General features: G+C 43.2%; 1 protein-coding gene across 2 annotated transcripts in view; it reads left to right on the top strand.

The window, feature by feature from the left end:
• The window catches only part of LOC136588018 (protein MTSS 1-like), a 125,780-nt gene that overhangs the window by 63,582 nt on the left and 43,839 nt on the right, over nt 1-18,359 (top strand). For both annotated transcript variants that reach the window (XM_066586909.1, XM_066586908.1), the window contains exons 4-5: nt 10,824-10,908; nt 17,140-17,231. In XM_066586909.1, the coding sequence (XP_066443006.1) occupies nt 10,824-10,908; nt 17,140-17,231 (177 nt within the window). The remainder of the gene's footprint in view (nt 1-10,823; nt 10,909-17,139; nt 17,232-18,359) is intronic.

The raw sequence follows: 18,359 nt of genomic DNA, 5'->3' as shown, positions 1-18,359 counted from the left end.
CGTGCGTCCTGGAGGTTGGACCCCTACCCACCAAACATTTAATGACCTATTCTTAGCATTAATTTTTAAGTCACTGAAAACGCCTAATGTAACTTATAAGCCAGGTGTTAAAGGGACACTGCGGCAAAAACTCATTTTTTTTCCCCATGCCTGCCCCCCTTACCTGATTGCTTGTCACACTCTTGAAGTCTCCTGTATGTATTCCAGCCACTTCCAAGCAATGCAGCGACCATATTGGCAGTTAAGATTTTTTACTTTCAGTTTCATATCTATCCCATGATGCAATAAGCCCAGCATTAACTAGGGTTATACCAATCTCTCTGCAGGGAAGGGGGTCAGTTTAATTAGCATTTCCTTCTATATTCTTCTAAATAAGATACAGCCTGTAAGTATACAGTCAGGAGGATGAGCTGTGATCTCCTCTATTATGCCTGTGTGACATTAGCTGTGTGATCATCATCAGTAGTTATTACATGAGTGCATGTCTCCCTGTCTCAGGTGAAATAACCGGAGTGGCCCTTTAAACTTTTGTAATTCCATGTTGAAAGAAAAATGCATCCACCATGAAATCCTGGAGGAGCCTAATTCATTATCAAAGCTCAGTTATGTGTATTTTACATGCTTCTGTTACTTTTTATTACAGCATTTTGCTAAACCTCTTTTGACTTAACATGATGGCACTCCTGCATGTGATCTTTTTGGTTTCTGGGAATGTTTTCTGATGTCTTACAAATGTGGTCACAGCCCTGAACAGATCTACTGGACCATCTGCTTCTGTCATTTTGGAAAATATTGGTATTGAACTTATAACGACCACTAGGCAGCAGAGAGAAGGCAACCTCATCTGTGACTTGTTCATATCATGGATTGTTCTCTTTAGCTCTGCAAAATTCACCCTAGTCACAGTCGGGTACAAATCCAGATGTCTGTTACAGCTATGGACGTAATCCCTTTTTTATTATTGCAGTGTACTAATTACATTGCAGTATGTCTCTAAGCTAAATAATAATTTCCCCCTAACATGATTACATTCATTGTCTGCTAGTGTCATGTGGATGAAGACTGTGTAACTACAAGCAAAACCTTAAAATGTACAGTATTCTTTACTTGAGTTAGGAGTGGACATCCTGCTCTAGAGGGAGCAGGCCATCACCTCTGCATTGCACAGCCATGTGTAAGCAAACTGTGGCTAGGAGGGAGATTAGACAACATTATTTCAACATGATCATGATCCAGTCAACTGTAGAGCAAATTACTTTTTGCTGGATACCCTGCAACATATTGATACACCTGTCCAGGTGGACATAGTTCCCCTGTAGAGTGAAGTTATAACGAAGAAAATCCAAATCAAGGCACACAGACGTTTTGCGATCCACTTTCAAAGAGGGAGCGTGTACCATTCTGCCAGTAGTTCACTGTCCTGCACTTCTTTGCCCTTACTGCCCATGCTGCATTGAACTTCCTGGTCCAATCCGCAGATCGGGAGGGTAGCAGTATCTGAATATCTACCCCTCTGCTTTTCCAGGATAATTCAGGCATTCTGGGTTTGACTGTCACTGATCTCATATTAATAAACCAATCCTGAGGATAAGATATTATAGTTTCAGAAAAAGCCCGTTAAGATCATTGAAAAATAAGTTTCTAGATTATTTTTTTCCCCTTCCTTCCTTCAGTGCTAAGACGGAATGTTTCTATGTAATTATGTAGTGTACACTTAGTCAAAACGATCTGACTTGTGAACTGAGCCAAACTAGTTAGAAAATATTTGTCTAGCTTCTCATGATGGAAAACCACCACGAAAAAGTGTGGAAGGAAAATACTCTTCAATATTAAATTGAATTTTTAAGCACAAAATAAACTGTCTGTCACCCAATCATAAACCAGCATAGAATAATCGTACTGGAATGGGTCATGTGATTATTAAAACTTAACTTTTATTTCTGTATTAAGATAAAGGTTGAACATGTTTTAAAATGCAAACCTTTCAAAGGAAGCCCACTCAATGCCAGTATGCGGATACCCCCTCCGTATTTCCAGAGGTCAATATATGGTATCAGATGACCTACATGTGAAGGTTCACATGCGTAGGCAGCCACAGATACGCATGGAGCATCTTACCGCTGTCATTGTAGTTCAGGCACTCACCCGGACCTTCCCCATTCCACAGAGGTTCCAGTTGCAGAAGTTGTTATGGCGTCTATAACAGGATACTGGCCCATAAATCTATCCCTAGTTCTCCCGGTCTTCTAATATGCTCTGTTTATGCAGCGGGGTGATTGCCCCGAAAAGGGCAGCCCCACGCTCTATTAAGGAGGACTTCTCGCCAAGTCAGAGCTGTATGTACGCAGGCAGACGCTCGTATGAGTAATTTCAGGTCACCATCGGCCTGTGTAAAGGCACCTTGAGCTGTTTCCATTGCTTTAATTTTTTGAACTGCTGTGTCTTGGTAAAAGGGAGCCCCTGGTCACCTATCTGTTGCCCACAAACACTTTCCCGCTCTGTGTATGTTTTACATATGATGTGGAAGGACGCGGACCCTGAGGCATATTTCTACAAGATGTTTTTTAATGGCTAGAAATCTGTTTGAAGCATATCCTCATCTGTGGTGAGATAACTCGCATGCCCTCAAGCATGAGACCATTGCTCATTTCCTTTCTAGTATGAAAAAAAATACATCTAAGCGAAGTGACCTGCAGAGCACTGACTAGTTGTACAGAAATTGATAAAATAAATATAATGTTTTGGTGCATAAAAAGTCATGAATGTTAATAATGTGGATATGACGCTTAAAATAAAAGTCATACTCGTGTAATTGGGTAATAAATAATATAATTACAGGTGTAATCTTATAAACTCACCAGTAAGGAGCGCTGTATTGTATAACAATGTTCACCTACCCATTGGTCCTTGATGCTGCACCTCTGCCCAATGTGTCTATGGTTACAGTTCCATCACAATATGGAGAAATCGTCACATGTAAAAATAGCCGTTTACACAAAGTCTTCCCAGAAAGTATAATCTATACTAGGCCGTCTGGGAATGACATAACCTATTTTACACCTTCTCAACGTTCTTTCAAGCTCGTGTCATATTTAACAGGGTAGTGAAATATTTATACAGAGGGAGGCGTGTTACATCCTCTCACCATCGGTGCAGCACCCAGACCTGCTGTCAAGCTACCACCGAGAAACCGTGCTACAAGCCAGAACAGGAGTTATGGAAAAGCCCCAGGGGTGTGGTGCCGCCGGACATCCGCTACAGAACCTCCATTCTAAAAAAAAAAAACAACCAAGAAATCCTTAAATTTGAGGGTCACTTATTTTTCTAAAATTGCGGATCTCCATCAGGGTGTGATGGCTGTACAAGAGCTGCAGTTCACAACGGGGAAATCCTGTTGACCTACCTAGATTAACTTGAACAGTTGTAAACTTTACAACCGGCAGATGAGTACAATGTCAGAGTTCACTTGGCAATCCTGTCTATACATCGTTCGCTTTTACAGTGAATGTGAACGATTCAGCGATCGCAGGTTCACTAATCGTTCAGTTTAAATGACGAACGATTATTTTCTTAATATGAACGACGAATGAAAAGCAAATTATCGTTGGCTGCATTTACACTAAACGCTAATCATTTCTTTTTCTTGTTTAACCGAAATTTTTTTTTCTTTCCTTTTTTAATTTATTTTTTTGAATGATGATCATTCCGTGTAAAAGGACCTTAAGTGTATGAAGAAATTTATTTAAGTGCCCTTGTGGACTGTTGAGCCATTCTTTATGCAGCGCCTTCGTTAGAGCTTTGATTTAAAGCGAAAACTGTGCAGCCTGTTCTGCCGGGTACAGATCATTCCGCAGTAACGACAGTTGTTACTGATTGTACCTGATGGGATATTGTAGCGGTCACAGTGAAGCCATGAAATCAATACTGACAGTATATTTAAAGTGTTCTTGCAGTTTTTAGAACACTAGAGCAAACATGGCGTTCTCTTCAAAGTAATTTACTATTTCCATGCCTGTACTGTTCCCTAAGTCGTTTCTTAATCTGCCAACGCTTCTGAAATAATCTGGACAATATATATACTAAACTAGTTGATTACATTATAATTGGCGATATCAGGTGATATAATCGGTGTTATACGCTGGATCATGTCAGTGGGAGTGGTTCACAGTTGGCATCTATACCCACATATGCATATACACACATGTACTTATATACACTAAACAGAGGGAGTAGTGTCAGTGTATTGAATTAATAATTCAACAAACCTTGCATGCCTCCTGCACTGATCACACACTCAATGTTGCTGCTAAAATCTGTCTTTAGACACGAACTTAAGACATATTTTCAGCTTCATTGAGGAATAATGTTACAACTGCCCATAGAAGTCAACAGAGAGCAGAAATGTGAAGATTCTGCTGCTGCTTCTAGTAAGTGTTTTAAGAAGGAAAAACAGCGTTGCAAAATATTCCGTCCCTGAATTCCACACTAACTGCAGGATTCTACTATTTTCAATTCCACACGTAAGCAATGTAAACTTTAAAGCTGAATATTCCATAGGAGAGCGTGTTTCGCGATGCTGTTGCAGAATATTCTGACCTCTGTGAAAGGTACCTTACTGTCTCAGCCCAGTGCTAGATTCACAACTACACTGCTCAGTACTGCCATATAATGTCCGCCCTGATGTTGGAATGTGCTACAAAGAGATAGGGGAGCGAGTTCTCCTCTTCTGTGCTGCATATGGAAGAGGACATGGCAGCTAGTCTCGGTATTCTTGTATCTTGTCGCCACCGGAAGTGTGGGTGGTGACAAGATACGGGCTGTTTGACAAACCGGCCACGCCCTCCTCTCAGGTCCTGGCAGTCACTAAAGGAGCTTTACCCGGGAATCCAGCGAAACACACTGTTATGGAGGCTTACCCGCAGCTTCAGCAGCAAAACAGCACCTTCTTCTCCGTCGGCCTACTCCCTTCAGTACCCACCTGGGACCTACAGTGAGGAAGCGGCGCTGGCAGAGCAGCTTCTCCGGCGGGCTGCCTGCGTCTGCAAACTGTGAGGGAGCGCCGGCGGCAGAGCACCTTCCACGGCGGCCTCCCTCCACTGGACAGTGGCTGCTGACACAGAGGGAGTGGCGGAAGAGCGGTTTCCCCGCTGCCCTCCCTGCACTGGCCAGCGGCGGTGCACACTCATGGAGCAGGGGACCTGCGGCGGCCACAGTACACCACTGCATGACAGTGAGTAAAAAAGGGAGGGAGAGGGAAGAAGGGAGACGCGAAGGCTGCAGGGGAGCGCGGACCCTGCTATAGGACTCCAGTGACAGCGCTGGCATTATAGTGAGTCAAAAAGGGAGGGAGAGGGAAGGAACGAAGAGGGAGGAAGGGAGACACCGAGCCTGGAGGGGAGCGGGGACCCTGCTATAACACTCCGGGGACAGCGCTGGGTCACAGTGTGGCTGACATGGAGGGTTAGGGTGAGGGCTTATTTTAGTGTTTGGGTTAATACTGAAACTAGCCTAAGTCTAAGGCTCTATCGCAGCATTAACTAAATTCCCACACTGCTAGAACCTTCAAGGCTTGACCCAATCGGGAGCTAGGAGTGTGAGAGGGGCGTTCCTTCTGTCAAACCCCTAGCTCCCGGGGGCGTCAAGATACAATAATACCACTAGTCTTTACCCACTTTGCAGCAGAGTTCAGGGAGAACTGATAAAGGGTATAGTGGATGTCCTTGCAACGTTAAAATCTGCTTTAAGCCGTGGACTTCCTCCTGCTGGTTATTATCCGATACCTATGGACAGCTTGAGGCTCAACTCCCCACATCCAGTAGCAACATGGTTGTGGCATTCTAATTCCGGTCACCACTCACAATTTTTTTTTTAGATTGCTGGTTATGAACATTATCTTGAAACGGCCAATAAAAATGACTTCAGAGGAACCGTTTGGGAAACGTCTTTTACCCGTGCCAATACTGGTAGCATAGATGGCGATCAAGAATTTTGCTTACATTTCAAAACCTACATACCTGCCTATAAAAATATATATCTTTATCATCAGGCGGGATCTCCCTGTTAAGCTGCTGTACCTCTCACTATAAAAATAGCTGGTAGACATGGAAATTCTGTTTGCAGCTCAAAAACATAACTCCAGTAATACTAGGAACCGAATCTACCAGACTGGAATTTCCCTCTATTTATTCATGGAAATGTTGGCGGTTGAGCGTGAATCACATACAGGGCTTGTTTTATTTGTACCTGAATAACTGTTTAACGGAAAACGATGCATCGACGACTCAGAAACACCTCTGACAGATGACTTCTACTCCCCAAAAGTCACTTAAAAATTTTCTGCAGTTTTACCAACTCTATAACACTGGATAGTTGGTTTAGCTGTGATGCTATAGCAAGCCTCAGTTCTTCTGCATCAGTGCATCGGAATACACACACTTACAAAAGCTTGGTCTATGCCTGAACCAGGAGGCTCAGGATGAGATTGCCTGAGGATATCAAAAAGGAAAATACAAATGGTAAAATGACAACCTGAGATAAAATGTCATCACTAAACAATGCTGCACCTGTGCTGTAATCTGTGGGGCCCTTTAATCTGTGGTGAACGACAGATCTCATGTGGCCTCCAGACCGTATGACGCTGGTGATGGATGTAGGATAATTATATAGGACAAACATTGGCTGGAAATTATTAGCTTTTTGATTGGCGTCATAATGTGTGTGATCAGCTTTACCAGCAGCTGTCTGACACCTTTTGACAGGGCACTCTCACATGGGACAGAATATTTAGCAGGCGCTGTATGGAAAAATCCGCACCAAAATCCACATGTCTAACGTGTACATTTTGATGCAGTATTTATTTTAAATTTCTACACAATTGGCACTATGAAATTCAAACTTATGTCACGACATTCGAGTAAAATAGGCAGTATATCCATGAATCAACATGAAAACACTATTTGCAGACATGCCAGTGTTTTCTTCCTTATAGGTATTATTTTGACAGTAACCTAAATCAGGAACCCGGTGGGTGGGTGGGTGGGGGTGGGGGGGATATATAGGAAATAGAATTCAAGTAAAGTGGGTAAGGGAAGGTGAAGGGGTGTACACGGGCAGAGAAATAAAGTAGGTATCCAAGAGGACCAGCTTTTATCTATTTGTATTAGGCCAAAATCTGTATTTAAACCAGCGGATTTTGCTAGTGGAATATTCCACAGCGTGCTATAAAAAAATATTCCATGCTGTGTGAATCCATCCTAAAGGTGCCTTCACATGGGACTAAATGATCCGCAGCATTTACAGTACAAGCCATGTAATTAAAAAAATCTCATCCACGAAGTGGAAAAATTCTGCATGGAATCTGCAGCATATTTGAGATCCGTTGTGGATTCTAAATCCTCAGCATGTCAGTTTATGCGGATTTCAACCTTTGAAATACAAAGGTTGAAACTTGCATCAAAATGCGCTAAAAAATCCCACCCTTTAGGTGCAGATTTGGCCTTTGCGTATTCACTGACATTTTCTGCCATGGTAAGTTGACGGCGAATAACGCCCGACTCCTGTCACGGCGGAATCCGATGCAGATTTCCAGCTATGAAAACTGTGGCAGAAATCGGCAGCTATGCTGATACTCAGCCACGGAGCCACACATGTCCTCTTCCAACAAACAAAACTGCCTGCGGAATCTCCAAGGCGGATTCCGTGTGGAAACGGCTCAGAATCCACATCAAGAAGTGACATGACAATTTTTTTTATTTATTTTTTGCCTGCACGCGGATTTCAATATGGTGCGTGCTGAAAAAAAAACTCCACATTGTTTAGACAATGGCGTAGAGTCCCATTGAAAGTACCGTAACTGGATGAGGATTTGTTATGGAATTTGATGCAGAATCATTGTCCAATTCTGCAGCAGAAATCCACTGTTCGCATCCTTCTTGTAGAACGGGCCTGATCCAGCAGATGTTACATTTTCATTAGATCCCACCACAATTGGCAGCCTAATGTGTGGTGACCCCCAGTCTTCTGAAGGATGAAGCTTGTGATCGGTACCCCGCCGTTGGTTAGAGATCTGAAGTCCTTTAAGCTTGTGCTCCGTCCATCCATAATACAAATGAGCAGATTGTGGAGCTCCGACCTCTGTCTCTGGGGCGATTTATTTAGCTAGCACATGAAATTGATTTCTGGATTAAGTGCTCTTTATTTTGGATGGCTCCTTATATACTGTCATGAGGTTGTGCAATGCACCCAGGTAAATTACAATAGCAGATGCAGTTTGGGCCCTTGCCCGATGTATTTGAGTGAGACGGGCTCTGCCAAACCATTTGTTATGCTGTTTGTTTGCTCATCATGCCCTTGCTTTTATTTTAGGCTATTTCACATGAAAGCTGCTAGGCACAAAACCCCATTGTGTGTCTCCTCTGTGTTTATATGTCCGACTATGGGAATGTTTGCTGGTAGATGATTGCAGTTTTAATATGTAAGGTACCGGCTGAAGAGACGCTGGAAAAGTTCCCTTTTCCTGCTTTGGCTTTGCTTAGCTACTAAACAGGCAATTCAAGTTGATCCAGTGTAAAACGGATGCTGGGGATTATCTTACAAGCATGTAAAGTAAAGCTATATGACCATGGTAGTAGAAAGCCGATCCGGCAATCTATATATACAGATATGTCCATGCTCAGAAACTCGGAAATAGACTTCTTTATATTATAACGGCTATTTCGTATACACGGACTACCCGCAGCAAACCAGCGTGGAGGTCCCTTTGCGTGTTGCTTACTTTTGTAGACACTGGCGTGGATTTTTCTAAAACATCTGCAGGCTTTTTTTCTTTCTTAGCACATCTAATTTCCTGATAAGCATTTTCAATTACGTTTGTACAGGGTGGGCCGCGGACCAGGGGCGTAACTATAGAGGGTGCAGGGAATGCGGTTGCACCCGGGCCCAGGAGCCTTAGGGGGCCCATAAGGCCTCTTCTCCATATAGGGAGCCCAGTACTATGAATAAAGCATTATAGTTGGGGGCCCTGTTACAGGTTTTGCATTGGGGCCCAGAAGCTTCAAGTTATGTCTATGTGCAGCATGGTTTAGGTACGGGTACAGATACAGTAGAGGGGGGGCCCCAGCTCACGTTTTGCATCAGGGCCCCTGAGCCTTTAGTTACGCCCCTGCCACGAACTATTAGCCTGGCAGCACAATCTTATGGAAGCTGTTTAAAAGAAAAACTTGGTTGCCCACAGCAACCAATCACGGCACAGCTTTCATTTCTTATACTGCTGAGGTAAGATTAAAGTGGTTCTGTGATTAGTTGCAATGGGTAACGAAGACTTTCTTTTAGACAGCTTTCATAACAGTGTACTGCTGGCCTGCTTCTTCATAGCCCACTTTGTAGATGCTGTGGTGATGATGATGAGTGAGTGAGAGGCGTAGCGTTTAGTTGTCTTCATAACAAACCGCACCACATCAGGCTGTACATCAGATGTACGTATGTATGTGAAACGATGTCAGGCAGCAGCTGATATCCTAATATAAATTATATATTAGATTAAGGTCCTGTGACATACCGCGTTAGAGACATACTACAGTATCGCTGGCTGGCTCGCTCACAGAGCGTCTAGCATGTAGGAGGGGCAACCAGAGGAGATTTTTCTCCCCGCTCTCTCCCTGTCCCTCTCCACTCACTTTAGCAGCGGCCATTCAGTACTGGACAGCCGCTGCTAAAGTGAATAGAGAGGGATGGGAGGAGACGACAACTCCTACAGCAGCCATTCAATACTGGACAGCCGCTGCTAAAGTGAATGGAGAGGGACGGGGCAGAGCAAGGAGAGTAATCTTCTCCAGCCGCCCCTCCTCCCTGCTCGGCGATCCAGCGATACTTGCTCCTGTGCAGAACACACAGGGACCAGTGTTGCGCATAGTTTGCCCAACATTCGTCTAGTGTAAACGGCCCTTTAGGGTGCCTGTTCACAGGCCTTTTTGAATTGCATTCCCCGCGGCCGGAATGCAAGCTTTCCATAGCGTTGCTATAAAAAGCACCGCCCCCTGTCCTCGTGCTTGCGGCACGATTCTCCGCGGTCAGCCTGTCTACCGGCTCATGCTCAGTCTTGGGATTTCGCTACGCCTGTGGACAGGCAGCCTTAGAGCAGTATTTCTTCACTCTGGAAATTTATCAGATTTGGCCATGACCTGAGTGTTACCTGGAGGTCAGCCCTGCTAAAACTTAGTTCCGGTGGAGGCATACTGCACGAATACCCAGCCAACCTATGGGGACAAATGACCATACTTGTGATTTGTTCATCATCGATTCTCCACTGGGGTAAAAGAAAATGAAACAAGCGCCAATCAACATACATGTCAATCGGTGCTGCTTACATCAGGTCGAGAATTCAGCCCATGTAAAAGGACTGCCTTTTCTTATGTTGCCAAGTGATATAGGGTCCTAGATGCCACCAACCGTCAGGAGAGGGAAAAAAAAAAGTTTTATTCCGCATATAAACGATACCCATGCCAGAAAGAAGCTTGGTGTAGGGGTGCAACCGGAGCTTCCCAGAATTTCTTTGAGTACTATGATCTGGATGAGAATTTGCAACTATTTGTTCCAATATTGAACTGCTTTGACTATTTGCTAATCAGTTTGTCATCACTGCTATAAAAGTGATTCTTATTTCCCGGCAATGTAGAAAGCAATTGGAAAGGTCTATTCTTCTAGCAGGCAATGTTGGTTACATGAACACATATATTCGGTCTGCATACAAGATGTGTACCGTATGTGTTTGACAGACACAATCTATGGCTTGGGAAAACTTGAACTGTATTTCTCCTCTCTTCCAGGCGCTACGAAGGAAATCGGTTCTGCGCTCACCAGGATGTGTATGAGACACAGGAACATTGAGTCTCGGCTGAAGCACCTAACAGTGTAAGTGGTTTTCTACTTGTGTCTGATACTTATTTCTATGTAATTCCAGCACACATTCTCTAGAAATCTGATGAGGGTCTTCTAAGTTCAATATAGCTATGAAATATATTTGTTTCTCAGAAAGTTGGGGGTCAACCATTATGGTTTGCCAATACCGATCCCTGGGGATAGTCACCCAGCTCGCCCAGAATTATGGCAGTCAGTTTAGCTAGGCAGCAGCATACGAACAGTAATGGCTCCGAAATAATATACTGTAGAACAACATGAACAATGGGTCATACCTTTATTTATGCATTGATCTATGTATATTGATGTAGTCTTACACCCTGATCAACTGAACCTGGGATTCCTTTGAAGAACAAATGGGTGCAACTCATGACTACTTGGAGAAATGCAGGTATTGTAGACGTTCCTGCCTTATAACGTTGTCTGCAATGTTCTCTGCATTCTTCCAGGTTGCATTCTGAGTAATACTTGTGTCTCAAAGGGATCATTGATCCAGTTTGAGGTAAATTACAAATTTGACAAAATGCTAGATAAACGGAATAGACCTCATAGGCAGTGGGGTCCATTCGGTTCTGTCATATGGTTGTTGCGTTCGGCTAGGGGTTACTGTTTTACTGCTCAAACGGAGCAGGAAACGGAAACCGCTAGTGCTGATATGAACGAGCCCAAAGTTGTCTATATTATGTTAAGGAAGCTGATGTTTGTGGCTGTTGGCTTTACACAGCATGAGTTATGTGGGAAGGCCTGAACTCCCTGCTAAACGGGAGCAATCCATTCATTAATAGTAACGACTGAAAACAACGACCCTCTGGTTTCGAGACAATGAATCGCCCTCCAGTTCCTTGACAGTATTTTAAGTTCAAAACCTCGACCTGTAGTTGATTTTGTCAGCTGTCTTTCGGTTCTGCTAGTTTGGGTTTCCATTTTTGGGTGGCCAAGATTGCCGTCGCCATCTTTAGACTACCTAACTGCCCATAGTGTATCGGTAGTGTTAGAACTACCATTGCGCGTTATACCTGTTCTATGCACGTTCTAAAGGTGGCCATTCACATTACATAGAAGTAGGCCAATTGTCGAATGAACCACCGTCTGGTAAATGATCATGTTAGAGGGCATTGAGCGAAGGCTGAACATTCTTTCAAAGAAAGATCGTTTGACGAAAGATCTTTCATAAGAACCTAACATTTTTTAACAGACGATCAGCCGAAAACGTCAAATGTGCACAACGTCTCTCCAGACAACGACGGCCTGTCATCAGACAGCTCGCTTGTTAAATTTTACCTGACAAACTAGGTTTTTTGGTTATAATTGTGAATTTTCGTCGACTTTAGTCCGCGCGCCTTAAAATAGTATCTGTGTACATTGTAAATCTAAGTGATGGCGTCCGATAAATTGTCAGGAACTCCTGGAATATCGTTTTTTTCCCCCTCTAAAATGCTTCGAAGCTTTCAGGCATCTGAACCTCACATCAGCTTTTCTTAAGGTTCTTGCTATGTACTTTGAGTATTCTTGGACCCCCTGTCAAGAAGCAAGGCATTGCATATGGTTTCAAGTAGTCAACCAGCAGAAGTCAAGTGTAGCCTTGATTGTAAATGACATGTATGAGTGCAGGAGGTGGTCTTCCATTGGGTAGAAGATTAATGATATTAATAAGCACTGGAACCCTTGGTTCACTGTGTCCTTAAAGGTCTCAACTTCCTGGACCCCACTGATGTAATAGCATCATGACCTGTCAGGAAATATTAAGACAAATGATCCCCTTTAATGTTGTAATTTATGATGTTCACCACATCTGTTTTCAGTGGGAATTAATCTAACATCACCATGACCGTTAGAACTCCTGCAAGTACGATGTAAGGCCTCTTCTGTACATATGCTATCTTTTCTGTCAAGTCACTGGAGCCAAACGACGAAAATAACCAAAGTTCCAAATCAATTACTCGACAGACATAAATGGCGTCTGATGGACCCAAATGACTACAGTTGGGGTTATCAGATTTTTGTCATATTGCCAAGGATCTTACTAGACAGAATAGGGCAGCATGCTGCATTATGTTGTGTTGTATCTGATCTGTTTTGGAGCCTTCAGGCAGATGTACACCAACCCTAAATTCTGTTAAAGGCCACCCCCTAATCCTGACCAGATTTTTAGTTCCAGCCTGTATTCTACTGTACATACTGGCATAGTCTTTGTAAAGTCCATTTCCCTAGAAGACCAATTTTCAATGCAATTTAGATGCTCGTCTCTTAAGAAGTTTCACTGTAATTGGGAATCTTCAGGTTTTATTAAGCTTGACCCACCAAGCTAATAATAGTGAATGCGTTAAATATTGGGACTAGAATACATTTTTTTGTGCATACAATAGACTGGTAGGAGTAGGTCTACAAGGAATATCTTTAGTTGACTATACTTGATGGGTGGTGAATGTGTTTCCAGGCTTCTCGCCAGCCATGCAGTACCCTGCTCTGCACTGACGAGGTGCAAGAATCCCGAACAGCTATCTTCAGATGGGTGTTTTTCCTTATGTAGAAATTTCTGGTTTAACTTGTATCCCTAGTGGTGTTGCAAGGCCTTGGGATGGACATTGACCTGTAGGTTGGCTACTTTGCAATAGGTGGCACTAGAGAGACTGTTTTCCTCCTTCCTAGAAATAGGGCTAATTTGCATATCGAAAATACACACCTTCAGATATTAATTGTCTGGGATGTTATCTCTGACAGACAAACTTTTACTGCATGAGGTCAGTAAAGTTGATTATTTCATGGGTGTGTAATCTTGATAACATGAAAACAAGGTGATAAAATAGATGACTTGTACTAACTGCAATAAGTCTTTTATAACACTTATTTTGAGGGACCGGCTGACCATCTGATATGTATGAATTTTTCCTGACTCTTCCCCCCAACAGCAGATGTTGGAGGGAGGTTGGAAGTGGAAAGGTTGGACATGTTGGATTTCTGCGTGCCCAATCCCTGGTTCACGCAAGAGAGAACCTGCGTTGGGGGTGTTTGGTAATGCCTTATACCCATCTCCCTATTCAGAACACATATAGGCTTATGTTGGGTTTACATGGGACAACTGTTCGAATAGTCACTCGATAGAGCAAATGTAAGCGATCGTGTAAACACAGCCACCAACCGGGTGACGAGTGAGAATTCGTTTACTAACCGCTTCGTTTCAGGACCTCAAAATAGTCGCTGGTTAATCAATTAATCTGAAAACAGGTAATCCTTGTTTTTTAATAACTAGCCAATCAACTTTGCAGGGAGGTGTGCGGTTCAGCGACTGCCAACATGAACAGGTCGGATTCTGCATGTGGGATCCCGCAGTGTAATCCGACGCTGTGCCTGTCCGGTGACCCCTGCGTACCTGTCCAGATTCTTCATAATCTGTATTGTAGATGTGATGGCCGGGCCTGTCGGCACCTGTGCAGCGCAGATTATGCCACACCGTCTCTAGGCGATGACTCAGATTCCGTGGCCCGTCTGCTGTGACAGCTGCAGACAGGCTGCGGATCGGATGGCTTCCGTTGACTTCAATGGAAGCCGTCCACGAGTAATCCGTGCTGAAATAGAACATGAGGCGATTTTTTTTTCTATCCGCAAGCGGAGAATTGCGATTTGTTTTCACTCAAGGACATGGAAAAGGGATTTTCAATAGCATGTGTGTGGGCAGTATTTGTTGCAGAATCCAGAGGCGGATGCCCGCTCTGGATTCCACAATTCAAACCCACCCGTGTGCATTGGGCCTAAAAGCACACAAATCATCATTCATATGCAAACGGCGACTGTTTTTAAGCTACTATTCGAATGGTAGTTGTCCCATATAAACCCAACCAGCATGCATGTGTGTTGGGGATTTAGGGGTAAAGGCCCATTTACATGTAACAATTATCGCTCAAAATTTGTTTAAATGATGGCATATGAGCGATAATCGTTGTGTATAAATGCTGCTATCATAGAGACCGCAGGCTGTGTTCTGCATGGGAGCTAGAGATAACATTGTTTGCTCTTAGCAGCCCTTGGCAGAACAATGGAGCTAATTATAGAGCTCACACCACCTGATGAGTTCTGCAAGCAGCTCCTGGAGGCTTATTTGCATGCAAATAAAACTGATAAAGTACTAATGGGTCCATTAGTACTTTATCCAAAACGATCGCTAAAACTTTCAGCCTTTCAATCGTTTGAAAGATTATTTTTACGTGTAAATGGGGCATTTAGATGGATCATGTATGTTGTATTTCAGCATGTCCCTTTGTTCGCTTTGGAAATAAGCTACAGTCTGAGGGGTCTTTTTTTTTTCTCTCCTTATTTCCATTAAATAAAACACACCGGGTCAGGCATGCACATTTGTGGTGGACTTGTGAGAAACAGCACCAGCATATTCCAGGCCCTGCCACAGTAGCCTGTATTCTGTCTTTAAAGTAGCAGAAATATAAAATAACCGTTTGATCAATATTATAAATGATTTCCCCAAATGCATTGCCTCCTTAAGCATATACATTTATTTTTACGCCTTAATGTTATGGTTTTCTCCTTGTCTGGATAGTCATGGATGAGCTCTCATGATGTGAGACTGTCATATGATTAGCAGGCACAGAAGGTCTTTTTGTTCATGTCTGCACATCACTCAGCATCGGCAGTCCAGTCATAGCCAGAAACCACAAATCTGCCTTGGACAACCCTCCAGTGACTAATAGGCCTGGTGGATATATAGGGTTTCCGGCTTTACTTATTTTTTTATTGTCAATGTGACAACTTAGCTCAATTCTATGGTACCCACGTGTATCACCTACACAATGTAGACTGGGACTTGTCTTACTTCTCTTGGATCCCCGAGCCATGGTAAGCGTCTGCATCCTGCCCGGCTCACTGTGTGACATAATATGCTGTGAAATACTGAGTGACATAACGATCGTGCTAAATGTGCCTGCAAAGGGAATTCATAAACCATCAGCTTTACATAAAGATCCATCTATTTATAGAGGAGGCAATGAAGAGTGACTTTCTGAGCCAACAATGCTGTCTACCCACTTAAAAGGCGCTCTCCCCGTCATGTCCTCCAGTAATTGTTTGGAGTCTTCTGGCGTCAACCGATCTCGAGGAAATTGCTGCTTGAAAATGTCTCGACTATTTACAGTACTTCTTTCTTTTATAGGTTGCAGTGTAGTATCATGAATAGATCTTCGAGTCTGTGTCTAGTGTTCAACGGCCCTTTTATTTGTGTATTGATGAGATGCAACTTTCAAGGGTCTCTTTCAACACGTCCTACAAACCCGACAGCTCTAAAGCCAACGCAGCAAAGGGTCATCTCACTCAAGGGCCTAACTAGTTATGTCTGAGCCCTCTGGTCAATGATTTAGAAGTGCTATCAAAAGCTATTCTCATCTCGGAGTAAGGAGGCATCCTTTTATACGGCCTAGTTACCAGACATGAATGTTCCTCCAAACTTTTCTCCACCTCGAAAATCGGGCCATGTAAAACTGCCAACAAGTACTGGTTCGTCAACTGATTGGTGACTTTTAGCAAGCATAAACCTGTTTCCTGACCCTCTATACATCGCGTTATCTAAATGGGGGCATGTACAGCCAGCACATGGAGATGAACAACATACCTTCAGTTGGTCATCTTCTGGTCTTCAGCCCGTTTGAAAGTTAATTCAACGAGTGTTGATTGACGTGCATGTCAAGAATTGGGTAAGAATATTAGGTCTTCTATCTCCATGCAAAGCCTCAGGAAAGGTCATTGGGCCTCATTCATACGTTGTGGTTGATGTCATGCGTTTTGCAACACGTATGCAGTATTAGAAGTTGAGCAATGACATTTTACAATGCAGAGTCCTTCAGCGTGTACTTCCTCCTTTTCTAGTGAGGGGCACCAAACTTCTAATAGCTTGGGAGAAGAGGGCTTCTCAAAATCGACCTGCGTAAATGCTGAAATCAATAAAATCTGTGTTTTCTGGGACACGGAAAACTTTACACAGTGGTTGCAGTGAGGTACAATTATAATGATTGAGCTGGCCACTGACCCTCATATGAAAATATTGACCAGAATGACTTCAAATTTTCATCTACGTTCAATAGAGCTTTTCGACTTGTTTAGTTGTGGTGACTTGCGTCTTGGGGGTTTCCAAGTGTGAATTGGATAATGACTAGTCTGCCTCATTACTTCATGAGGTCTCCTGTTGCTCATTGGGTTTTTAAATTCTGTTCCTCCTCTCTGCAGAGCGCTGAGCGACAGCTTAATAAACCCCCTAGAAGGCAAAATTGAGGAGTGGAAGAAAATCGCAAGCCAACTTGATAAGGACCACGCTAAAGGTAGGAAACCTTGACTTCACATTGTTGAGTTGCCCGAATGTGTTCTTCATGGGAACTGCAAATATGTTGTAGACATGTGTAATGCGATCTTTTGATTTTTCAGACAACATGAATATTTGTCACGGCATGGGGTGTTTTTGAAAGACATTATTTTTAGATCTCATTTCTTGCACAAGATTTGCTTTCTGTAAGAAAGGGTAATCGCTTGCAAATGCCAATAAACTGAATTAAAATTATCTTTTTTGGTAGTAATTTTACTGGTTCTTCTTAGTGACGACCAATGCGCCTTTTTAATGTATTCACTAATGGGCTTTAACCCTTTCTAATCCAATTTGTATCCTGGTTTTCCTAGGGGGCTTACTCTTTTTCTGCTGTTATACAATAGCGCTATCTGCTGGCTAAAGCCAGTACTGCATGAGGTGACACGTTGGATAGGCTCCGACAGCAGAGAGGCTGGCAATATACAGTAAGAGAACCCCAATGGATGTCTTCCAACATCGGAGCTGTACAGCCTTAAATCATGTCTTCAGACGTCAGACAATGGATTGGAAAGGGTTAAACCTGCACATACATTTTTTTACTACTGACAGCCAGGCTTCTGCTATAATAGCCAGGAGCAGACACACCTCAGATCCTGGCAGTTTAATCCCTTACATGTCACAATCAATAGCAACTTTCGCATTTGAGCAGAAAACAAGGGAAGGGGACCCCAGAATGCGATTGCAAGGTACCATTGGATTCCTATGGCAGCCAGAAGCCTGACAAAGGCCTCCATGTCTGCCATGCAAAGGCCCATTTACACATAACGATTATCGCTCAAAATTCGTTCAAACGAACGAAAAGGAATGATAATCGTTAAATGTAAACAGGGCATCTTGCACTTTTCATTTGAACAATGATTTTAAGGTGAACTTAACATCAATTGTTCAGCTACTAAGAGATAAAGCAAACACACTTATCTCTCAGTAGGCCACGCACGCTGTTATCTTCCGGGGAGTCGGCAGGTAACATTGTAGAACAGCACTGGGCGTGTGATTAATCACAGGCTAGGCTTTGCAAACAGCTCCTGGAGGCCCTTTTACATGCAAATGAAGATGATAAAGTGTTAATTGCCCATTAACACTTGAT

This window comes from Eleutherodactylus coqui, chromosome 13 (assembly GCF_035609145.1).
Source record: "Eleutherodactylus coqui strain aEleCoq1 chromosome 13, aEleCoq1.hap1, whole genome shotgun sequence".
NCBI classification, from domain to species: domain Eukaryota; kingdom Metazoa; phylum Chordata; class Amphibia; order Anura; family Eleutherodactylidae; genus Eleutherodactylus; species Eleutherodactylus coqui.
This window is presented reverse-complemented; position numbering and strand designations above follow the sequence as displayed.